This window comes from Rana temporaria, chromosome 2, assembly GCF_905171775.1.
Source record: "Rana temporaria chromosome 2, aRanTem1.1, whole genome shotgun sequence".
NCBI classification, from domain to species: domain Eukaryota; kingdom Metazoa; phylum Chordata; class Amphibia; order Anura; family Ranidae; genus Rana; species Rana temporaria.
The window spans coordinates 77765087-77791616 of record NC_053490.1 but is presented as its reverse complement, the minus strand read 5'-3'; the positions used below and the strand labels follow the sequence as shown (position 1 = coordinate 77791616).

The 26530-nt window shown below is 43.6% G+C and overlaps 1 protein-coding gene across 3 annotated transcripts in view; it reads right to left on the bottom strand.

Moving 5' to 3' along the window:
• The window catches only part of STARD13 (StAR related lipid transfer domain containing 13), a 452811-nt gene that overhangs the window by 177864 nt on the left and 248417 nt on the right, over window positions 1–26530 (bottom strand). Inside the window, exon 1 of one of the 3 annotated variants that reach the window (XM_040340419.1) lies at window positions 1766–2189. The exons of the other annotated variants lie outside the window; for them this stretch is intronic. Within the exon in view, the coding sequence (XP_040196353.1) occupies window positions 1766–1931 (166 nt within the window). The 5' untranslated portion in view covers window positions 1932–2189. Of the gene's footprint in view, window positions 1–1765; window positions 2190–26530 lie in introns of those variants that run through there. 3 annotated transcript variants of the gene reach the window in all.

Below are 26530 nucleotides of genomic sequence, written 5' to 3'. Positions count from 1 at the left end.
TTTAGGTATGCTGTCAAAAGGGTCAACCCATTGAACTAGAATTGGCAACAACAGGAGGAACAACTGCTAACAAAACTGTTAAAGGGCAAATCTGTCCAAAATGTATACTTCAGTATGCAGCTCCCCCTCCCCCACTTATAATTACCTGAGCCAGATCTCGATCCAGTTATGTGCACAAGAGCAGAGTTCTCTCTGCTCTCTCCCTCCTCATTGGCTCAGGCACAGCAGCGGGACCCATTGGCTCCCAATCCTTCCTCACCTGCCGTCAATCACACCCAGTGAGGAAGGAACCGAGCTGCACTCTGTGTCTTATGGACACACAGAGCTGGCTCAGGGGCAAGCACACAGGAGTGCCTCCATAGCAAACCACTTGCTCTAGGGGCACTCTGTGGGATGAAGAGCCAAGAGCGCCAGTGGGGGACCTGAGAAGAGGAGGGTCGGGGCTGTTCTGTGCAAAACCACTACACAGAGCAGGTGAGTATGACATGTTTGTTATTTAAAAAAAACAATCACATAATCAAAAATGAAATCTTAATCCTCATAAGTCTAAACCTCTAAAGAGTACCTTAAAGTAGTATGGCGGCTGTAGACAATTGAATACACCAAGCACAATCATGTAACAGTTATATGGCTTGTCTATCGTTATAATGGAAAATTATTCTGGATTGGAAAGGTTTAGCAGATTGCCTTTCTTTTTGCTTATATTAATTGTGGGAATTTATTCCTTTTCCTATACATGAAGTTTTGCATAGTTAATGGTTAGAAGTTTGCCAAAGTTTATGGAATACTTTTTTTATTTATAGGTAGCTATAGATTTTATTTTTTTATATATATATTTCTTTTGAACACAGCGATGGCGTGTATACGTTTATGTTTTAGCGCTGTCATTTATTTATTAAAGTTGCAATAATATTTTGTGATTTTAGAAAATAATTTAAAGACCATCGCAATTCATAAATGTACTAATAATACTACATGGATCAGCGTGTCATTTATTTATTAAAGTTGCAATCATTTTTAGTGATTTTAGAAAAGATTTTAAAGACCATCGGCATTTCATAAATGTGTGCATACGTTTATGTTTTAGCGCTGTCATTTATTTATTAAAGTTGCAATTATTTTTAGTGATTTTAGAAAAGATTTTAAAGACCATCGGCATTTCATAAATGTACCAATAAGACTACATGGATCAGCGTGTCATTTATTTATTAAAGTTGCAATCATTTTTAGTGATTTTAGAAAATAATTTAAAGACCATTGCATTTCATAAATGTGTGTATACGTTTATGGTTTAGCGCTGTCACTTATTTATTAAAGTTGCAATCATTTTTTGTGATTTAGAAAAGATTTTAAAGACCATTGGCTTTTCATAAATGTACCGCGTGTCATTTATTTATCATATCTTTGTATCCGTTTGGGTATTGTCACTTTTCTATAGATTTAGGGAACGTTTTTATGTTCATAAGAACGTCTTAAAAATGGAGCATGTTTACTAAAATCCTGTAAGAGATACAGCTTAAATATTTTCTGGCACTTATATAATATGTATAACATATTCTTAGTAAAAATAAAAATAAAAAAAAAATGCTATGACAGCTGTACTGATACAACACGATATATTTGCGTTTCTGAGATTCGGAAATGAAAACAATAAAACGTAAAATGTATTTTTGGACAAACAGTCAAAGTAACAACATGAAAGTGCTGAGAATCATATGAGTAAATGTTACTAAAGAAAAGAGGAGATCCCCTTGAAGTAACTCACCTTGCTGAATCTTGGCCAGCAGTTGGTGCCTGGCTAGGATCCTGCTCATCCTATAGGGAGATCTCCTCTTCTTGTCAAAGCATGCATAGTACTCCTGGCTTCCAGGTGACACCGAATTTAATCGCTTACAGCCTTGCGCCGGACTGAGGGGCTCCTGAACCCACATCCTGGCTCTGCAAATAAAATTCTATAATCCTTTTTTTTTTTTTTTCTCCCTTCAGTCGCTGTATTCTTCCTCCAAGGTTCCAGTTGTTATAATGAAAAGGAGGTAATAGTACTACAGAGCTGGAAAGGGAAAGTCGTCAAGTACAAGAGGAGTGCCAGTACAATTCAGGATTCCAAGAGGGTCACATGACTCCCAGGGGCCAATCGCAAGCAGCGAGTGATGTAAAAAAAAAGTACACAGTGCTGAAGCAAAGTCCTGTCAGGCATGTTTAATCTTCACAAATGCACATATTCTAATGACATACCTCCAGGCTGACTAAGCGGCCAGCGTTTTAAAAGACAAGTGTAAAGCACATAGTCACCGCCACCCAGGAATCCTCTGTGAATAGCAACCCCCCTCCCGGGCAGGTGGCTGTGACAACTTTGTGTCTCTTCCTTTACAGATCTGTAAACATTATCTGTCCTAACATTACTCGCAGACTGGGAAAACGTCACTTTTTGGATCAACTGCACTAAATATTTTGGACTGGAGTATAAACGAGTGACCTCCGATCGTCTTGGATGTCGTACACACAGGAAATGTTTCACGTTACTTTGTTGTATTCCAAGTGTAAGGTACAAAGTCACAAAGATCCGTCCTGGCGACCAACAGAAGGGACAACAAAGGAGAGTTAGTTCATGCCGTGAACCGTGCGCTGCCAATACCTGGTTCAGGGCAAAGTCGCACAATGACATTCTCATGGGAAATTTAACCCCCTCTAGTCAAGGCAGCACACCTGATGTTTAAAAAATAATTGTCTTTTGCCAGGACACGGAGAATTTAAAGGAGTTGTAAAGGAAAAATATTTTTTTTGATGAAATGACTGTTTACAGGGTATAGAGACATAATAGTTAACTGATTCCTTTTAAAAACGATTAAAAATAGATAAAAATCAATCATATAATATACCTGTAGTTTCTAGTTTCGTTTTTGCATCTAGTTTTGTTTTTGCATGTTATTTCCTGCCTCTGTGCTATACAGAGCATACAGAGCCATAGAGCAGTGATGGTTTGGAAAACGAAACTAGAAACTAGACACTCTGGGGCAGATCCACAAAGATCTGCCCTGGCGCAGCGTATCTGAGATACGCTACGCCGCCGTGACTTACTTGTCCTCGGTTCGAATCCTGAAAGAATTTGCGCCGTAAGTCACTGCGGCGTAGTCTATCTCTGGCGGCGTAACGGCGCGTAATTCAAATCGGCGATTAGGGGGCGTGTTTCATTTAAATGAAGCGCGTCCCCGCGCTAAATGAACTGCGCATGCGCCGTCCCTAAATCTCCCGCCGTGCATTGCGCTAAATGACGTCGCAAGGACGTAATTTTTTTTAACATAGACGTGAATTACGTCCATCCCGATTCACGGACGACTTACGCAAAAAAAAAAAAAAATCAAAATAAACGCGGGAACGACAGCCATACTTAACATGGCAGGTCTAACTATACGCGACTAAATACCAGCTTTAACTATGCACCGGAAAAAGCCAACTAGAGACGACGTAAGAGAATGCGACGCCCGCGCGTACGTTCGTGGATCGTCGGAAATAGCTAATTTGCATACCCGACGCGGAAAACGACGTGAACGCCACCCAGCGGACGCGGAAGTATTGCATCTAAGATCCGAAGGCGTACGAAGCCGTACGCCTGACGGATCTAACCCAGATGCCGTCGTATCTTGGTTTGAGGATTCAAACCAAAGATACGACGCGGGAAATTTGAAAGTACGCCGGCGTATCAGTAGATACACGGGCGTACTTGCTCTGTGGATCTGCCCCACAGTAATCACACCTCCTTGATTAGTGACCACAGAGAGAAAGATCCCAGTACTGTGGTCATCAGGAAACAGACAACCAGGAAGTGTGGAGATCAGAGAAGAATTACAGCAACTTGAGAGCAAAAACGAACAATGAGGACATGAAAACAGCACTGCATTAAGGTAAAGAAAGCTATTAAGATAAAAAAAAATTCCTTTACAAACCCTTTAAAGATAGGGTTCCCACTTTTTCTTCAAATCAAACTCAAACGCTTTAGCGGCGCACAACAATTTTCTTTTTAAAGCAGAGTTCCCGTCTTTCTATGTTTATTAAAAGTCAGCAGTTACAAAAAGTTTAGCTGCTGACTTTTAATAAACAGACACTTACCTGTTCCATGGTCCAGCGATGCGGCCACCCGGAGGCTTGCTCCTCTCCCCCTCCTCTCCGCCAGCGCCTCCATTGCCACTCTGGGCACCCGTTCGTGACAGCTTTCGGCTTCACGGCCAGGCACGCACTGCGCAGTGGACAGGCAATCTTCTGGGTCATGTGTCCCAGGAGATTGCCTAGAGCAGTGGTTCTCAACCATTCTAGTGCTGTGACCCCTTGATACAATTTCCCAAGTTGTGGGGACCCCTAACAGTAGAATTTTTGTAGCGTGGGTTTTCAGCACCTAAGGCCAGACAAATAATTTGCGCCCCTAATCCACGGACATTTAGGGATCCCTAAGTCCCTTACACTCGTACAGTATTAAAACCCCTTCTGGTACATTTTAGGATGTACCACTCTCTCTACGATCTCCTTTCTTTCACTTTAATCTCTCTATCTTAATTTCTTGTCCCCCCATCCCTCCCTCTAGTCATCTTTCCTGTGTTCTTTCTCTCCCTTCCATGTATTCTCTACTTTTATTCCTTCTCTTACTCCTTGGGTAGCAACCCCCGGAGGACAGTCAGGACACCAAAGCCCCGCACTTACCCCATCTAGGAAGCCGGCGAGCAGGGTGTCTGGCAGCTTTGTTCCTCCTCCTGTGGTGTGGATCACGGCGGCTTCTGCCATGCATCCCCCTCCTCCTCCTCCTAGGCGTCCAATAGGATCACCTAACCTTTCAGCCAATCGGGAAACGGATATCAGACCTGCGGCTCCTGATTGGCAGAGAGGCGAGGAGTCCACCCTATGTTGAAGCCTATTAGTCCCTTAATTCATGCGCCAGCCATCCTGAAAGGGGCCAAACGCATGAATAGGGGGTGGCAGCTATGCATAAATCTATCGATTACTCATATAGAGGATGGCGTGGATAGATGGAGCGGCGCCCATGCGCCCTTTATGCAGCAGCCTATACAAATCAATGACAGGCTGTAGTTGTATGCTGGTATTTGCAACTCTGAGTGGTTACATGCATACGGGGACAGACGTGTGCCCCTCATTGCAGACACATCCAGGGGCACACATCCATTGCTGTACCTGGTACTATTGAGGCACCCCTAAATATGCCTCCCCTTATTAACCCTGCTTTTACTTTGTTTTTGTGTCACACTCAATAGCATACTAATGTAATTTTAGCTGTTTTCTGGTGGGATTTATGACGTCATACCAGTCTGGGGGTGGGAGGAGTGAGTGAGTGAAAAAATTATATAGCGCAACACATGCGAACTGAATCGCCTCTGGGCGCTGTATCCATTCTGTGAGTGAAACCCCTTGACCTCAGAAGAGGAGCTTGGTTTTTGCTGTGTTTTTTCTTTCTCTGTCTCTTTTAATTGGTTGATGGCTCTTTAAATTTTGCACAATGTAACCCCACATTTATCACATGCCAGACAAAGGGGCCCTGCGCGGCTCCGAAACGTTGCACTCTCTTTGTGTTGTGATCATGCAATAAAACATCCGTTTGGACGCTATTTATGTCGTTCCATGGTGTGCTGGCAAATATTTCTACTCTACCCTAGTGACGTGGGGCCCTCAAGCAGTGCCCGAGTACCCAAATGGTCAGTCCGCCCCTGTCGGTCAGTCCGCTCCCGAGTCCCGCTGCGCCCAATCCATTCGCCCCCCCCCCCCCCCCCCCCGGCCAATAAAAGGAGCTGCCAGCTCCGAGCGCATAGCCTTTCACCGCTGCATCCTTAATTGACAAGATTCCAGCCCTGCCTTGGTCCAGACACCGGTGACATCACTTCCTGTTCCATGGTCCATGCTGGTCCGTGTGGAGCTTCCTGGTTCCTTGCTCCTGGAAAAACACTGTGATCTATTCCAGTCAGCTGCTCAATCCTTTCCAGCTATCCGGAACAGCGGTGGGACGCGCAGAGCCATGTGGAATGCCAAGACTGCACTTTACTTTGACAAGCATGTATCTTCTATCATCTTGTAAGTGTTTTTAATCTAATCCTATTAAAGTCATCATTTTAATACTACACTCAGGTTGGCGCCTCCCCCTCCCTGTTTTTTCCTTACATGTCTTGCCTGGACACACTCTGAAGGATGGATGCCTTCCTTTTTAACCCTTAATACCCCTTTCTTTTCCAACCACCCAACCTATAGATACATCACCATCCAGCTATTACAGCCAGACTATACCCCTAGGATTACTCCACTTGGAGCGCCAGATAAACACTGACTATACTGCAAACAAAAATGGTGTAGGTTTGCATGGACCTGAATATTCAAATGATAAAAAATAAGAGGGTTTAATACTACTTTAAATACCTTTTTATATTTCCATCCCCTATCAGAGCATATAGGTCCTTCTGAGTTAATAAATAAACATATTGCTTTGGGATTCTGGCTTCCTTTTTTAGCTCTGAATATGAATCAGTGAATACAGTGCCTTGAAAAAGTATTCATACCCCTTTTCCACATTTTATCATGTTACAAACAAAAACTTAAATGTATTTTATTGCCAAAGTGGCACATAATTGTAAAGTGGAAGGAAAATGATAAATGGTTTTCCAGGTTTTTTACAAATAAATATCTGAAAAGTGGGGGGGCATTTGTATTCAGCCCCTTTTACTCTGATATCTCCAACTAAAATATAGAATAACCAATTGCCTTCAGAAGTCACCTGATTAGTAAAGAGTCTACCTGTGTGTAATTTAATCTCACTATAAATACAGTTGTTCTGTGAAGTCCTCAGAGGTTTGTTAGAGAACCTTAGTGACCAAACAGCATCATGAAGGCCAAGGAACACACCAGACAGGTCAGGGATAAAGTTGTGGAGAAGTTTAAAGCAGGGTTAGGTTATAAAAAAATATCCCAAGCTTTGAACATCTCATAGAGCACTGTTCAATCCATCATCTGAAAATGGAAAGAGTATGGCACAACTGCAAACCTACCAAGACATGGCCGTCCACCTAAACTGACAGGCCGGGCAAGGAGAGCATTAATCAGAGAAGCAACCAAGAGGCCCATGGTAACTCTGGAGGAGCTGAAGAGATCCACAGCTCAGGTCATAGAATCTGTCCACAGGACAACTATTAGTCGTGTACTCCACAAATCTGGCCTTTATGGAAGAGTGACAAGAAGAAAGTCATTGTTGAAAGAAAGCCATAAAAAGTCCCATTTGCAGTTTGCAAGAACCCATGTGGGGAACACAGCAAACATGTGGAAGGAGGTGCTCTGGTCAGATGATACCAAAATTGACCTTTTTGGCTTACAAGCAAAACACTATGGGGTTTATTTACTAAAGTTAGAGAGTGCAAAACTAATCACAGTTCTGCATAGAAACCAATCAGCTTCCAGGTTGTATTGCCAAAGCTTAATTGCACAAGCTGAGGTTAGAAGCTGACTGGTTTCTGTGCAGAAACGTGACTAATGTTGCACTCTCTAGCTTTAGTAAATAAACCCCTATGTGTGGCGGAAAACAAACCTGAACACACCATCCCACCGTGAAACATGGTGGTGGCAGCATCTTTTTGGGGGGATTCTTTTCTTCAGTAGGGACAGGGAAGCTGGTCAGAGTTGATGGGAAGATGGATGGAGCCAAATACAGGGCAAACCTGGAAGAAAACCTGTTAGGCCTTGTACACACAATCAGTCCAATCTGATGAAAACGGACTGAAGGACCGTTTCATCAGTCCAAACCGACCGTGTGTGGGCCCCATCGGACTGTTGTCCTTCGGTCCAAAAAAAGAGAACTTGCTTTAAAATTGGACGGATGGACGCCTGACCGATAGGTCAAAACCAATGGTTAGTACGCAAAAGCATCGGTTCCAAACCCGCGCATGCTCAGAATCAAGTCGACGCATGCTTGGAAGCATTGAACTTCATTTTTCTCTGCACGTCGTTGTGTTTTACGTCACCGCGTTGAACTCGATCGTTTTTTGAACTGATGGTGTGTAGGCACATCAGACCATCAGTCAGCTTCATCGGTTAACCGATGAAACGGACCTTCAGTCCGTTTTCATCAGATTGGACTGATCGCGTGTACAGGGCCTAATGCCCCGTACACACGGTCATTTTTTGTGATGAAAAAAAACGACGTTTTAAATCGTGAAATAAAACTACGTTTTTTAAACTTCATTTTCAAAAATGATGTTGCCTACACACCATAGTTTTTTCAAAATGCTCTAGCAAAGCACGGTTACGTTCAGCACGTACGACGTCACTCTGTTCCATTGAAGCTCGCTTCATAGCTTCTGAGAATGCGCGGGTTTAAAAACGTCGTTTTGCCCACAAACTATCATTTTAAATGACACAAAAAAGTACGTTTTGAAAAACGACACAAAAAATTCAAGCATGTTCAAATTTTTTTTTGTCGTTTTTCGGAAGACATAAAACGACGGTTTCCCCACACATGGTCATTTTAAATGACGTTTTCAAAAACAACGTTTTTTTTTATCACAAAAAACGACCGTCTGTACGCGGCATTAGAGTCTGCAAAAGACTTGAGACTGGGGTGGAGGTTCACCTTCCAGCAGGACAACAACCCTAAACATACAGCCAGAGCTACAATGGAATGGTTTAGATCAAAACATATTCATGTGTTTGAATGGCCCAGTCAAAGTCCAGACCTAAATCCAATTGAGAATCTGTGGCAAGACTTGAAAATTGCTGTTCAGACGCTCTCCATTCAATCTTGTGCAAAAATTTCACTCTCTAGATGTGCAAAGCTGGTAGAGATATCCCCAAAAAGACTTGCAGCTGTAATTGCAGTGAAAGGGGGTTCTACAAAGTATTGACTCAGGGGGGCTGAATACAAATGACCACCACACTTCTCACATATTTATTTGTAAAAAAAAATTGAAAATCATTTATCATTTTCCTTACACTTCACAATTATGTGCCACTTTGTGTTGGTCTATCACATAACATCCAAATAAAATACATTTATGTTTTTGGTTGTAACATGACAAAATTTGGAAAATTTCAAGGGGTATACTTTTTCAAGGCACTGTCGATCTATGTACTTTCTGTATGGATACGATTTATGACCGGTCTGTGCAAATAAAAGCATCCATAACAGAGAACATACAGTATGTAAAGCATGCATGAATAACAAGCTGTACATGCACATAAAGACCACGCCAATGCAACAGTTTGGTAGCCCCAGCTTGGTGCCCACAGACAGCGCACTACTTATATTACAGCACTTTTTTAGCCTACAAGAAAGGTAACAGCCTACATTCTTTTCCTTAGATACTTACACATGGCCACACAGTAAAGGTCATATTCAAATTCTGTGTGAAATGACCTTTAATAACTAACAAAGTTTATTATATGTTGGAAGCTATGAGCTTGATGTAAAGGGAACTGGTAAGCCCTTGATCCTTAGAAACCAATAAGAAAACAGTTTAGCATTTTTCGATAAAGCTGTGAAATCAGTATTTGATTGGTTTATATGAGTTATATTACGTCAATTATCGCAGCAAATGTTGGATATAGTAAACCCAGCCTTACCTGTACTATATTGTCAAAAGTATTGGGACACATGCCTTTACATGAACTTTAATGCCATCCCAGTCTTAGTCTGTAGGGTTCAATATTGAGTTGGCCCACCTTTTGCAGCTATAACAGCTTTAACTCTTCTAGGAAGGTCGTCCACAAGGTTTAGGAGTGTGTCTATAGCAATGCTTGAACCTTCTTCCTTCTTCCAAGGTCAGGCACTGATGTTGGAGGAGAAGGCCTGGCTCGCAGTCTCCGCTCTAATTCATCCCAAAGGTGTTCTATCGGGTTGAGGTCAGGACTCTTTGCAGACCAGTCAAGTTCCTCCACCCCAAACTCGCTCATCCATGTCTTTATGGACCTTGCTTTGTGCACTGGTCTAAATAATTTGTTAGGGGGGGGGGGGATTATGGTGTGGGGTTTTTTTTCAGGGGTTGGACTTGGCCCCTTAGTTCCATAGTTCCAGTGAGGGGAAATCTTAAGGCTTTCATGCTCCCAACATTGTGGGAACAGTTTGGGGACGGTCCCTTTTTGTTCCAACATGACTGTGCACCAATGCACAAAGCAAGGTCCATAAAGACATGGATGAGCGAGTTTGGGGTGGAAGGACTTGACTGGCCTGCACAGAGTCCTGACCTCAACCCGATAGAACACCTTTGGGATGAATTAGAATGGAAACCTCGAGCCATGCCTTCTTGTCCAACATCAGTGCCTGACCTTACTAATGCGCCTCTAGAAGAATGGTCAAACATTCCAATAGACACACTCCTAAACCTTATGGACAGCCTTCCCAGAAGAGTTGAAGCTGCAAAAGGTGGGCCAAAGATCATGTACGTGTAAAGCCAGGCGTCCCAATGCTTTCGACAATATAGTGTAGATGCTGGAGCCAATGATGGCTGTTCTAGACTTCCTATGTCTCAGAGGCAAAGGGCAGATCCACTTTAACAATTTACTACGCTAGGGAAAAAGCATGTACACTATAGAAGCTAAGGTTTCAGAGAAACTAGAGATGGGTGTAAAGGTTTGTTTTCCGGAAAGGCATGCCCAGAGGGTAATCTAATGCAAAGAGTACAATAACTGGACAGTAAGAGAGGTTATTACTGGATTTACATGCTGGGAAAGACTCTTAGGTCAACTTTACCACACCCTAACAAATCCTCAGTACAAAACAATACATTGTATCCAGTAAAGACCAGATCCAATAACCCATACTCATCACACTCAATCTTTTTTTTTTGTTGTTGCACCTTTTAGGCCAATCAATACTCTCAGTTTTGAGCATTCTTTACTACAGAGTTTCTGACTTAGCAGAGAAAAATGAGTGACTTATAGTCAAAAGTGCTCACTATTGACCAGGGAGATTTTCTTAGTTGTCAGACAAGTGGTCTCCACACTACAGCTCTTGGACTAGATGCCTTTATCTGTCCCTTGGGGCACTAATCCCCCCACTGATACCAAAGATGAGGCACTTTTCCTCCCACCGAAACCAATGATGGAGTACTATACCTTCCACAGATACTCATGATGGGGTACTGTGCCTCCCACTGACACCAATGATGGGGCCCCAATGCTTCCACTGACACCAATGACGGGGCACTATTCCTTCCACTGACACTAATGAAGGGGCACTATTTCTTCCACTGACACCAATGACGGGGCATTATTACTTCCACTGACACCAATGACGGGGCATTATTCCTTCCACTGACACCAATGACGAGGAACTATTCCTTCCACTGGCACCAACGATGGGGCACTATTCCTCCCATTTACACTAATGATGGGGCACTATTCCCCCTTCTACTCACCACATCTGCTCCCACTAACCACCAAGCCTGAGGCTAATGCCTTGTACACACGATCGTAATTTCCGTTAAAAAAAGCCTGATGGAATTTTTTCATCGGATATTCCAACCGTGTGTGTGTGAGTGAGTGAGTGACTTGTAAAGCGCAACACATGCGAACTGAATCGCCTCTGGGCGCTGTATCCATTTCATGGGTATGGAACCCCTTGACCTCAGAAGAGATGGGTTTGAATCGTTCTCCTGAAGGCCAAGTGGTCCGACTCCAGTCGGATGGTGGTTGGTAGTGCATTCCACAGGCGAGGTCCCTGGACTGCAAATCTTCGATCTCCTTTGGACTTGTATCTGGCTTTGGGTACCTGGAGGAGGTTTTGATTGGTGGATCGCAGAATGCGATTGGGGTTATGGGCTTTTATTTTTTCGCATAGATATTGGGGGGCGCTGCCTTGAATACACTTATGTATTAGACAGAGTGCCTTGAAAGTGATTCTGTCTTTTACTGGCAACCAATGAAGGGATCTCAGTGAAGGTGAGATTGATTGCCATGGTTTTTTTCCAGTCACTAGTCGAGCGGCCGTATTTTGAACGACTTGCAGACGAGTGATTTGGTATTTCTAGATAGAGGGCATTTGCGTAGTCGAGTCTGGAATTGATGATTGTTCCCACCACGACTGCAATGTCCTCTTTCAGGATAAAGGGCGTGAGTCTGCGTAGTAGGCGCAGCAGATGGTGGGATCCGCTGACTACTGACCCTATTTGGGCATCCATTGTCATGTAGGTATCGAAAATGACTCAGAGACTTTTGACTTTGGTGCTAGGGGTGATAGTTTTACCCAGAATGGGCGGGGGGGTCCATGTTGACGCGGGGTGATTTTTCCGGTTAGCATGAAACAGGAGAAGTTCTGTTTTTGAACCGTTGAGTTTAAGATAACTGTTTGTCATCCAGTTATCTATGAGGCCCCATACTCACGACCAAACATGTCTGCTGAAACTGGCCCGCAGGCCAGTTTCAGCAGACATGTTTGGTCGTGTGTGGGCGCGAGCGGGCCGAATTCCAGCAAACATTTGCCCGCCGGGCCTTTTCCCAGCAGACAAATATTCCTGGACTTGTTTTAAAACAGCCCGCTGGAATTCAGCCCGCTCGGACATGTACGGTCGTCAGTACAGACCTACCGTACATGTCCAGGCGCCCGCCGTCCCTCGCATGCGTCGAATGACTTCGACGCATGCGTGGAAGCATTTTAAAGGCGGGCCGCCCACGTCGCCGCGGCGACACCGCGTCATCGACGCGGCGACACCGCGGACACGCCCCGCGTATTGTTTACGCGCGGACTTCTGTACGATGGTGTGTACAACCATCGTACAGAAGCCCTCTGGCAGACATGTATGGTGAAAACGGTCCGACGGACCGCTTTCACCATACATGTTTGTCCGTGTGTACCCGGCCTTAGAGTAAGGCATTTCTCTAGTCCAAGAGAATGAGCCGTTTTGTTGCAGATGCGGAAATACAGTTGTGTGTCATCTGCATAGGAGTGGTAAAGTAGCTTCTGGTTACTGATGATTTCAAAGAGAGGGCGAAGATATATATTAAACAATACGGGTGACAAGGGAGATCCCTGAGGGACTCCGCATGATAACGTATGTTTTTCAGAAGTGAAAGACCCCAGTTTCACTATTTGTGATCGGTTTTCCAAGAAGGAGGAGAACCAGGGTAAAACACCTTCAGCGACTCCGGCTACTTCAGCTAGCCTAGCCAGTAGTAGTCCGTGGTCTACAGTGTCAAAAGCCGCGCTTAGGTCCAGCAGTATCAGGAGACAAGATTCTCCTTCGTCTGCGGCCTCTAGAGCTTCATCCTATATTTTGAGCAGCGCCGTTTCTGTTCCGTGACCCGGACAGAATCCTGATTGAAACGGATCGAGTAATTTATGGGTGTCTAAATGCAGTTGCAGCTGTTGTACAACTACTTTCTCCATTACCTTGGAGAAAATATTTAGACCTGTTATGGGCCTCCGATTGTTTGGGTCTTTGGGGTCGAGGGTAGGTTTTTTTAGAATTGGTTTTATTGTACCTTGTTTCAGCAAGGTGGGCACCATGACCTCCTTGAATGATTGGTTTATGAGCTGCGTGATAGCTGGTGCCAGTATATCGGCACTTTCTTTCAGCAGTTTAGTGGGGATGATATCATTGGGTGCTGTGCTGTTATGCAGAGTCCCGATGATATTTTTAGTGGCATCGATTGAAATGGGTTTTAGAGTGAATTTTGGTGATTGCGGCTGATTTATTTGGGTATTAGGTTTGTGATTTGGGGGGGAGTTGGTGACGGTTCCATTTTGCTGAATACTTTCACGGATTTTTTCAATTTTATTAATGAAATAATCCGATAATTCGTTGCAAAATTCTTGTGAATCAGAATTGGGGACCTCTAAACAAGCAGGATTCATAGTCTGAGTGACCAGCTTGAAGAGTTCTCGGGGGCGGTTAAGGGCATTTGCGACGATGTTGGAGAAATTATTTTTTTTGGCCGTGAAGATTTCTTTGTGATATTTCTTTGTTATTATCTTGTAAATGGTGTGGTTTTTATCTGAAGAGCACCGTTTCCACGCAGCTTCTGCTCTTCTACGCTCTTGCTTTAGCAACGTCAGCTGGTCATTAAACCAGCTGGAGTTGTTTTTCCGGATGCAAGTTTTGCATTTTGGTGCTACTAAGTCATCTGACTTTTTTCCGCATGCTCAGAATCAAGTCAATGCACTTTTTCTCGGCTCACCGTAGTGTTTTACATCACCGCATTTTGGACGGTCGGAATTTGATCTGACAGTGTGCATGCAAGACAGCTTGAACGGAATTCCGACGGAAAATTCCATCAGATTTTATCCCACCGGAAATTCCGATTGTGTGTACAGGGCATTACTCCCACTGGCCAGACGGATCTCCCTAATGTCTGAAGGGCAGTAAACTGAGTTAGGAACTCACACTGTAAACTTGACTTGTTCATCCAGTTTACTATGCAGAAGTTCAGCACACACAGTCCTGTCTATGATCACCCTTTATACCGCATGAAATATTTCATAACATCTCTGTATCTGAATACTGTCCAAGTCATCTGATCTGATGGGCACATATTGGCATGCACACTTGTTTGGCTGGGCAGACGCCCTAACTGACAATGTTCTCACAGATCAACAACCGTCTATCAGCTGTGAAAATTCAGCTCATTGGAATACCATACCATACCATTGGAATGTAAAAGATGGAACTGTTGTGCTTTGGATTGAGGTTACCTTGTTACATAGATGCAGCACAGAAATGATACGTTGTGTCACTAGATCAAGTCAAAACCAGCATGACAGGCTGATATTAGTCTGATGTCTTTGAGTAGCCTAATAATAGGCATTGGATCAAATAAAACTTGTTACACCCTGATACTGTCCTTGGTGGTGCCATATTACCACTTCTGCAGAGCAACTGTGCAATGCTGCATAGCAACCTCAGGGGGGCGCTCACTTGGTACTAAAACCATTAAGCGACTTTACTGTAAAAAAAAACCATTAAGCGAAATCCTTGTATTGGACAAGGTGAAGAGGCAGGCAGGTGATATCACGATATCCATCTCATCCAATCAAAAAACACCTTGGGCTAGATTCAGATAGCCCGGCGTAATTTTCTGCGGGCATAACGTATCTCAGATACGTTACGCCGCCGTAACTTAGGGCGCAAGTTCCGTATTCATAAAGAACTTGTGCCCTAAGTTACGGCGGCGTAGCGTATGTGGTCCGGCGTAAGCCCTCCTAATTCAAATGTGGATGATGTGGGCGTGTTTTATTCAAATTTAGTGTGACCCCATGTATTTGACGTTTTTTAACGAACGGCGCATGCGCCGTTCGTGAAAGAATCCCAGTGCGCATGCTCGAAATTACGCCGCAAATCGTCAATGCTTTAGACGTGAACGTAACTAACGTACAGCCCTATTCGCGAACGACTTACGCAAACGACGTAAAATTTTTAAAATTAGACGCGGGAAAGACGTCCATACTTAACATAGGATACGCCTCATATAGCAGGGGTAACTTTACGCCGGAAAAAGCCTAACGTAAACAACATAAAAAAATGCGCCGGGCGGACGTACGTTTCTGAATCGGCGTATCTACCTAATAAGCATATTCCTTGCGTAAATCGATGGAAGCGCCACCTAGCGGCCAGTGTAAATATGCGACTAAGATACGACGGCGTAAGAGACTTACACAGTCGGATCTTAGCCTAATTTTGGTGTATCTTGCTTTCTGAATACAGAAAGAAGATACGCCGGCGCAGCTTTGAATTTACGCAGCGTATCAATAGATATGCCGACGTAAATTCTTTCTGAATCTAGCCCCTTGTATACAATGAAAAAATGGCTCGCTGAATTGTGGCAGTACAGAACAAGCAACCCCCAGTGAATACTATGCAGAACAGGAGTCATTTGACATTGAAGGCTGCTTCTATCACTGTAGTATTAGCAACTACAACAGTGATTTGCAGCTTACACAAGAATCAGTCAGGTATGGGATATACTTGTAACTATGCAAAAAATCATACTTAAACTTTGGGCTTAAGCCAGCCATAGACTATTTGAATCTCGGCCAGTACAGGTGGAGATTTGAACCATGTATGGGCAGGCTAAATGTACCCAAGATGATCGATCGATTAACTTGGATACAACCAACCTGTTGGAGTTTGCGTGAAATTATAGCTAGCAGCTGTTATAGCCTCTATCAAAAATAATCACTGTGTTCTTCCGATGGGGGTAGCTCCCCCCCCCCCCCCGCTGGGAGAACACAATGGATCTGTGGAAGGGATTCCCCCATCAACACAGTGTTGATGGGGTAAATTAGAGATTTTCTTTCCTGCAACCCATGGTTGCAGGAAAGAAAATTGCTCCATCTATGGTTGACTTAAACACCCCTCTCGGGTTATTTTTGCTGCCTGTGTACCACCTGGAAAATGTTCCTTTACTTCCTGTCCCAGAGAGTCACCAACAAGTTAGATGAAATCTTCCAAAAACAGAGGAATTCCCCTCTTAGATACCGTATTTATCGGCGTATACCGCGCACTTTTTTGCCCTGAAAATCAGGGCAAAATCGTGGGTGCGCGATATACGCCGATACCGCTTTCCCGCGCCGAGTTTGAATACTGCATATACCGAGCGCAGTACACTCGTGTATAGTCGGGCAGTCTCGGCTCCTCTCGCGCTGACGTCCTGGACGTACAGGACGTGAGCGCGAGTGTAGCCGAGACTGCCCGACTATACACGAGTGTACTGCGCTCGGTATATGCTGGCGCAGTATTCAAACTCGGCGCGGGAAAGTGGGAAACGAGCGAGGAGGACGCCGCAGACGGACGCCGGACCCGACGAGGCAGCCGATGGACGCCGTGCAAGACACCAAACTGTAAGTCCAAAAAACTTTTTTTCACAGGAATTTCGGGCCACTTTTAGGGGTGCGCGCTATATGCGGGAGCGCGCTATACCCCAATAAATATGGTAGTTGTCCCCAGAATAGATGTCTCCATTGGAATATTTCTCAATGCTAACATTTTACAATACCCAACTCATATCTTTCTTGGGGACAATAGTCACCAGTACAAATAGGGGATTCAATTTCAATAATGGGGGCACAGACTGCAATAAAAAGCTGACAGAGAGTCTAATCATTCCCACTCTATATAAGGTTTTGCTTAGGTACAGTGGGGATCGAAAGTTTGGGCAGGTAACATTTTGGATTAATGTGCATAACGAAGCCAAGGAATGATGGAAAAATCTCCAAAAGGCATCAAATTACAGATTAGACATTCTTATAATATGTCAAAAAAAGTTAGATTTTATTTCCATCATTTACACTTTCAAAATTACAGAAAACAAAAAAATGGCGTCTGTAAAAGTTTGGGCACCCTGCAGAGTTAATATCTTGTACTGCCCCCTTTGGCAAGTATCACAGCTTGTAAACGCTTTTTGTAGCCAGCCAAGAGTCTTTCAATTCTTGTTTGAGGTATCTTTGCCCATTCTTCCTTACAAAAGTCTTCCAGTTCTTTGAGATTTTTGGGCTGTCTGTCACGCACTGCTCTTTTAAGGTCTATCCATAGATTTTCAATTATGTTGAGGTCAGGAGATTGTGAAGGCCACGGCAAAACCTTCAGTTTACGCCTCTTGATGTAATCCCCCCGTGAATTTGGAGGTGTGTTTAGGATCTCTATCCATTTGAAGAAGCCATCCTCTCTTTAACTTCAGCTTTTACACAGATGGCATCAAGTTACCATCCAAAATTTTCTGAAATTTTATTAAATCCATTTTTCATTCTACTCGTGAAATGTTCCGTGTGCCACTGGCTGCAATACAACCCCAAAGCATGATTGATCCACCCCCATGCTTAACAGTTGGACAGAGGTTCTTTTCATTAAATTCTGTGCCCTTTCTTCTCCAAACGTACCTTTGCTCATTCCGGCCAAAAAGTTATATTTTAACCTCATCGGTCCACAGAACTTGTTTCCAAAATGCATCAGGCTTGTCTATATGTTCATTTGCAAAGTTCAAACACTGATTTTTGTGGTGAGCACGTAGAAGAGGTTTTCTTCTGATGACTCTTCCATGAAGACCATATTTGTACAAGTATCTCTTTATAGTGGAATAGTGTACCACAACTCCAGTGTCTGCCAGATCTTTCTGGAGGGATCGTGCAGTCAAACGTGGGTTTTGAATTGCTTTTCTCACAATCATGCAAGCTGTTCTGTCTGATATTTTTCTTGGTCTTCCAGATCTTGCTTTAACTTCCACTGTTCCTGATGACTACCATTTCTTAATTACATTCCGAACAGAGGATATTGACATCTGAAAATGCTTTGCTATCTTCTTATAGCCTTCTCCAGCTTTGTGAGCGTCAACTATTTTCAGTTTCAGTTTTCTAGACAACTGCTTAGAAGAACCCATGGTGCTGATTGTTGGGGCAAGGTCAGATGAGTCTGGGCATTTAAAACCTTTGAGATTGACATTACCTGGTCTTCCCAGATGATGATTGAGAACAATCAATGACACTGGAAGGTCTCAGCTTTGCAAAGGGGGCAGTGCATGCTATAAATTCTGCAGGGTGCCCAAACTTTTGCAGACGCCATTTTTTTGTTTTCTGTAATTTTGAAAGTGTAAATGATTGAAATAAAATCTAACATTTTTTTGGACAGATTTTTCCATCTTTCCTTGGCTTCGTTATGCACATTAATACAAATTTTTACTTGGGGTGCCCAAACTTTCGATCCCCACTGTATACCGTTTAAAGCGGAGGTTCACCCGTATATATGACTTTTTCCCCTTAGATTCCTGCTCGTTTTGTCTAGGGGAATCGGCTAGTTGTTTTAAAATATGAGCCGTACTTACGGTTTACGAGATGCATCTTCTCTGTCGCTTCCGGGTATGGGCTGCGGGACTGGGCGTTCCTATTTTGATTGACAGTCTTCCGAGAGGCTTCCGACGGTCGCATCCATCGCGTCACGATTTTCCGAAAGAAGCCGAACGTCGGTGCGCAGGCGCAGTATAGAGCCGCACCGACGTTCGGCTTCTTTCGGCTACTAGTGACGCGATGGATGCGACCGTCGGAAGCCTCTCGGAAGACTGTCAATCAAGAAGGAACGCCCGCTCCCGAAGACCCATACCCGGAAGCGACGGAGAAGATGCATCTCGAAAACGGGTTAGTACTGCTCATATTTTAAAACAACTAGCCGATTCCCCTAGACAAAACGAGCAGGAATCTAAGGGGAAAAGGTAAAAAAATAAATAAATGGGTGAACTCCCGCTTTAAGTGCTGGATAGAGCACAGTCAAGACTAAAGCCTTGTACACACGACTGGTTTTCCTGCCAGGAAAACTGCCAGGAGAGCTTTTGGCTGGGAAAACCGGCCGTGTGTATGCTTCCTCGCAGTTTTCCCGACAGGAAAACTGGGATTCCCGACGGTTTTAAACCCAGCAGTTTTCCAATGGAGAAACACTGCGAGGGAGCATACACACGGCCGGGATTCCCGGCCAAAGCTCCCCCTGCAGTTTTCCCGACGGGAAACCCGGCCGTGTGTACACGGGGAAACTTACCGAGCAGGTTTTCCTGTTGGGATTCCCGGTAGACTTTATACCGCCGGGAATCCCGGTCGTGTGTACGAGGCTTCAGGCCAGCTATACACGGTTCAAATCTCGGCCGGTTAAGCAGGAACCAGCCAAGATTTAAACGGTTAATGGGCAGGCTGAATGTACAAAGTTGATCAATCAACTTGGGTACAACCAGACTGCCGAATTTCCTTGCGATTATTGCAAGTGGCTGCAATAGCCGCTAGCGATAAACACTGTCCTTTCTCGGCAGGGACAGCTTCCCCCACCCCCCCCCCCCCCCCATCCCAGCCACGAGAAAATATTTGCTGATTCCCCTGTCAGCACTGCCTGTGTTGATGGGGGAATCGTGCAAATTTCTTTCCTGTAACCCCAAGAAATTTGCACTATGTGTGGCCTGTCTAAGCAGAAGTTGACGGGTTTAATCACCTGACAATTCTGTCTTTTGTTAAATTGGCTAATATCGCATCAATAAACTGGACGACCCCCGTTTTTATTATGGCTCATTTACATGAGCTTTTGTTTGTATCTGAACTGCTGTCCTTTCCCAGACTAGTCCATTGATATGGAAAAGCAATACAAAGCAACTGAAAGTAAAGAGGTAACTCAAGGTAATTCTTTGAGCATCTCAACTGCAAACCATAGTGATCTATGCGCAATTTTTTTTTTAAAATAAACTACAATGCATGCCATTTTTTTTGCTGAAAGCATATTGCATTTGATGCCTGTGTACATGCATCTTTCGAGCTACAATGGCATAGCTCTGTTCTGGTACCAGTTTAGCAGGATAATAATTTTATATCTCAATCCACAAAATCAAGCAAAAATCAACTAAACAGAAACCCAAGGGGCATTATTGTATCTTAAATGAGTGGGCGCCATTATAACCATTTCTTTAGTCAGGCTGCAATACATGAGTTCACATTTAGGTGGCACTGCAATTAAAATCTGTGACACAACTCCCTGAACTGACACTACCTGTGAGTTGCAGAATGTGGTACATTGCAAGGCCCCAGTAAAGTGGAAATCCAAAATGTTTTGAATGTTTGCAAGGTATGTATCAATATCATCATTGTGTATCTTTAGTCTCCTTCTTCCTTCTAGTCAGTGGTGGCTAGTAGAAAAAGAAAAGGTACCTGAACTACATTTTCCTATAGTCAATGCAGATTTCCCTTGGGGAGACAGGATGTTGGTAATTTCCACACAGAAAGCTGTATCTATAATGACACCCCCTTTAGTCTAGAGGACTAGAGAGGGTTGTCTATGGCAGCCTACACACCAGTGAAAGGCTTAGGTGTCACTGTGCATCACGCACATTGAATTGGAGTAGCCACCACTAAATACAACTGAATTTCACAGGTGAGCAGTGGTGAAGAGATAAGTAGGGGTATCGTGCGTACCGCATTTTAGCAACATCAATCGTGCAGAGTCACTGGTCAAATACCAAGGTGAGGTTGGAATTCACTTTTAAACGAAGACTTGTTTTGAGTAAATTACAATAATGATTTTAGTAATATTTCTATAAAATCTCTTCATTATAAATACAGTATATAGGGTTCACACAAGCTGTTTGCCTTCAGGTTCTCTCTCTCCAACTGAAACTTCAAACAGAGCTCTCAGTGCAAAATAGGAAGGAGGGGCATGAGTCACTGCTCTGATTTAGTAGTGTGTAAACATTTTAAAGCTATTGAACTTTGTAAACAACAGGCTTTTCCATCAAGAGAGGTAAGGATAGCCTGAAACACATGTTAAAAATAGATTAGGATCTCCTTGTGTGCTATATATGAAAATACAAATTATTCACAAGAAATATTTCAATATTTCAATTTTTTTAATTTACATTTTTAGCCCTGACTATAAACAACACACTGAATACAGCATATGACTAGCCACTATACATACCCTTTATTTAGAAATTTAAATTAACTGCCATATTTCATAGGTTAACATTTAAGTTACAGTGGTGGGCTACCCTTTCCTATGCCCCTCAGTCATGTCATGAGTCATGACTACCAGTACTAAAAGGGTAAGGCTTAGAAAAAGTGAAAATAACTTCACCCAAATAAACTCAGGCTGCACTTGTGCTGCTAAAACAACATTGGCCAGGAACTTAAAGCCAAACCCAAAAAACACATTTTTAACATTAGATTGAGGCTAATTGTGGGAAGCACAATCGGGTGTTTTTTTTTTTAAATCAATGCAGTACATACCTTTTTAGAGATAGATGGCTTCCGGGTATGGACTGCGGGACTGGGCGTTCCTATTTGATTGACAGGCTTCCGACCGTCGCATACAGCGCATCACGAGTTGCCGAAAGTAGCCGAACGTCGGTGCGCAGGAGCCGTATAGAGCCGCACCAACGTTCGGCTTCTTTCGGCAACGCGTGACGCGCTGTATGCGACGGTCGGAAGCCTGTCAATCAAATAGGAACGCCCAGTCCCGAAGATCATACCCGGAAGCCGCGGAGAACATCTATCTCTAAAAAGGTATGTACTGCATTGATTTAAAAAAAACACCCGATTGTGCTTCCCATAATAAGCCTCAAGCTAATGTTAAAAAAAAATTTCGGGTGAACCCCCGCTTTAAAGATATTTGACAAAAAGTCCAACATCAGGTTTCTTACCCTCTTCTCTGTATTTGGAATTTTTGTATACACCCTTTATTTCCAAGGGTCTTCGGGTTAGTTAGTGTAACATCACCAATCCTCTTCCCTTCTTCCTTTGGTGGAGCCCAGTGTTGGCTACAGGGGAGTGGGATGAATGATACTGGGTGCCATTCAACCTGGAAACCAATGCTGGAAAAATAGAATGGCGAGTCTGCAGGGGACAACCCCAGAAAGCAAGGAAGCAGAGCATTTTTTTTGCCTTGGATACTTATTCTTCATTTTTATTTAAACTGGGTTTGGGCTTTAACATGGTTATAGTGAATTTGGTAAGCTAGGAAAGGAGTGTCACTTAACAAGCTCACAGGTAGAAGGATGCTTAAAGTGGATGTAAACCCTCCATACACCCAGTCAATTGAACAGCCTCACATGATACACAGAGATGAACCAAATCTTTTACATCCATACCTGCTGTCTTCACATTTATATACTGTTTAGAAAGTTCAGATCGTGTTAGGAAATTTTCTCTTCCTGGTTAACACAGAGTGTGATGTTTGGGCATACAGCCAATATAGCTAAAATTGCTGATTGGAGGAAAGGCACACACACACCTCCTCTCCACACGACCGAGGAACTCGTCGGAAAAGACACATTGCTTTCCTCGACGAGTTCCTTGTTAGGCTTGTCGAGGAACTCGACAAGCTTGCTTTGCGTACACACGGTCAAGACAAAATCTCCTCGTTCTCAAACGCAGTGACGTACAACACATACAATGGCAGGGGAAGTTCGATTCCACTGGCACAACCCTTGGGGCTGCTTTTGCTAATCTCATGTTACTGCGTGTTAGTAAAAGTTTGGTAAGAGATGATTTGCACTTTTCAGTCTGTTACAGCGTGAAAAATGTGTTATCTCCCTTACAAACGCTACTTTTACCGAAGGTGCGCTCCCGTCTCATACTTTATTCTGAGCATGCGCGGGTGTCTTAGCATACACACAATCGTGTTTCTCGTCGAAAACCAGCCCGACGAGAAGCACGACAAGGAAATTGAGACTCCCGTCGAGGAAAAAGAGAACTTGTTCGATGAAAAACGTACACACGACCGGTTTCCTCGGCAAAAAAGCTCTGCCACCAAGTTTCTTGATGGATTCTATCGAGGAAAATGGTCGTGTGTACGAGGCCTCAGAGGTATTTTGTAACAGGGTCAGCTCCCTGCTAATCTATTTATAGCAACCTCCCCTGACAGAAAAGTCAGGCTGCTTTTATCTGATGTGTCTGAGAATTTGTCCGGAGTTATCAGGCTGATAACAGAAGAACAGTTCAGGAGAGAGCTACAGGACTTAGCTCTTTGAAGAGAGATGACAAAATACTGCAGATATATGTGCCCAGCTCAAATTTCATGAATCGGGTTTACATCCACTTTAAGGACACTGACAGACAATACCTACATTTCACAGTATTTAATGTTGCACTTTAGCAATTGCTTGCTTCATACGCAGTTTGCTGCATCAACATTTCCAAAAATAAGTAAACCTGGAAGGGATATATACAATTTACCTTATAAGAAAAACATGCGTCCACAAGTTGATGAGCTGCTGAATCATATAATGAGTCAAGACTGTTGTTCACTTCCTGAGTTCAGATACTACAACCGCCATCCAAATGTTATTAAAGCATAACTTAGCTACCAGTAACATAAGAGGGCTTGTGTTACTCACAATATAACATCATCCTTTTGTTCCAAGTTTATTTATTATTTAAAGGAACACTCCAATCAGGCGTAAGAGTTTTCAATTTAAACTGACTGAGCCTTTTGTCTCACAGACTTTTCCTCCCAGGCTTACCATATGTCTGAAAAACTTGCTATATTGATATATGATTTTTACGCTGTCACAAAATGTATTTTGCCAAACCACCATTCTTCTGAAGCCTGCTGCACTGGTGCAATCGATCGGCCTCTAGTGGTTGGTTAGCTGGGTTACAGTGAAAGTCAAGTTTGGCCACCTCTGTGCCACAGTCTTTTATTGACAAAATATGCACGAGTGACTATTCCTAATTTAAAAAGGAATGTGCAGCAGTGACAAAGTGCACTAATTCAAGAAGCTAAGCAGCAAAAATAGACAAACATATAAGAATGACTACCCCGAATAAAAATAAAAAATAAACATATGCGATAATATATGAAACAGTGATAAAGTACTCAGATCAAAAGCAAATATTCATCTGATTTAACATAAAAAATATTATTAATATTAAGATAACCAAATAATAAAGTGCATGTGTATCAAAAAGTGATGAGATGTGAAGATCAGGTGCTCAAAAAAACAGTTCATGAAAGTTGTGCACACAATGGCTCTCACCATTCAGGTATCCACCAGGAGGGTGCCCTAGCAGCTCACCTTAACCACTTGCTTACTGGGCACATATACCCCCTTCCTGACCAGAGGACTTTTTGCGCTTCGGCACTGCGTCGCTTTAACTAATTGCGCGGTCGTGCGACGTGGCTCCCAAACAAAATTGACGTCCTTTTTTTCCCACAAATAAAGCTTTCTTTTGGTGGTATTTGATCACCTCTGCGGTTTTTATTTTTTGCGCTATAAACAAAAATAGAGCGACAATTTTGAAAAAGAAAAAAATGTTTACTTGTTGCTATAATAAATAGCTCAATTTAAAAAAAAAATAAAAAATTTTCTCAGTCTAGGCCGACACGTATTCTACATATTTTTGGTAAAAAAAAAAAAATTGCAATAAGCGACAAAATTTGTGCAAAAGTTATAGCGCCTACAAAATAGGGGACAGAATTATTATTATTATTTTTTTTTTTTTACTAGTAATGGCGGCGATCTGCGATTTTTATTGGGACTGCGACATTATGGTGGACACATCGGACACTTTTGACACATTTTTGGCACCATTCACATTTATACTGCGATCAGTGCTATAAAAATGCACTAATTACTGTATAAATGTGACTGGCATTGAAGGGGTTAACACTAGGGGGTGAGGGAGGGGTTAAATGTGTACCCTGCCTAGTGTTACTAACTGTGGGGGAGGGGGACTGACTGGGGAGGTGACCGATCTGTGTCCCTATGTACAAGGGACACAGATCGGTCTCCTCTCTCCCTGACAGGACGTGGATCTGTGTGTTTACACACACAGATCCACGTCCTTGTCTCTGTAACCGCCGATCGCGGGAGTATGGCGGACATCGCGGCCGCCAGGCACGCGCATCGGCATCTCAGTGATGCGGTGGGCACGCGCGCGCGCCCCCAGTGGTCAGGAGGAGCGGAGGCCATAAAAAGACGGCCAGTCAGAGAATTACAACCACCCAGCGGCCGTATAAAGTCGTACGGCCGTCGGGAAGTGGTTAAACAACGACAACAACAGCTCTAGTGATGCTTTGTTATAAATATCCTTAAAGCGGGGGTTCCGCTTTTTTGCAATGCTTCTGCGGCTCTTACCTGCTTGAAATAAGCACACGTGTCTCGCAGTTTTTCTGCCCGCAGCATTGCACTTGTCCAGAAAACTAGATGTTTTAAAATCTAAAGATGGACGTTTCCATCTTTACTGTGGGCACTGTGAAGCCCAGCAGCTCGTCCTTCCGGGATATGGAGAATGCTGACGTCCCAGCATTCACCGCTCTATCCCGCGCATGTGCAGTGTTGACGGCGAGCGTCGCCGTCAACACTGCACTGTTGCCATCAGATTTCCCTTGGTTAAAATGGCGAATTAGTATCCGCCCTCGTCACATGACGCACTTTGCGAGTCATGTGACCCGCTTCCGCGTCACGTGACACTCGAGCTAGCGCGAGAATACACGCCTAGCTAATCGGATGGTCTCCTGTGAGTTGTGAAACGTCACTCCCAGGAGACCTTGCGCCCAGATCACATTACGCCGAGAGTCGTCGGGGAAAAGGAGCGACACGCCCACTCCCCGCAAGGAAGAAGACCCGGAAGTCAGCAAGAATACAGGCAAGTGTACACATATGCCAAAAAATTACAACGCAGCAGTGATTTACTAAGGCTGGAGACAGGTTAGCTATAATGTTCAATTTTAGGGTGAACCTCCGCTTTAAAGGCAGTTCACGTTCCACTCTCCTCTCCTGCATCGAAATCCACTGCTGGTCTGCCAAGGCTTTAACCACTTGCTTACTGGGCACTTAAACCCCCCTCCTGCCCAGACCAATTTTCAGCTTTCAGCGCTTGTGTAAGGGGTTAGCTCGGTAGTGGGGGGTGTGACCCCTTGGATGGGTTTACCACATACTGAATTTATACAGACAGGCAGTAGAAGACAGTTGAAAACAAAGATTTGGGTTTATTCTTCCATCTTGCTGGAAACAAGTGCAAGCATCCAAACAGCATAAACAAAATCAAACATAAAATAAACCCTGGCCACTTTGGGCGTCTACCTTCCACACAGAAACCTATCTATGG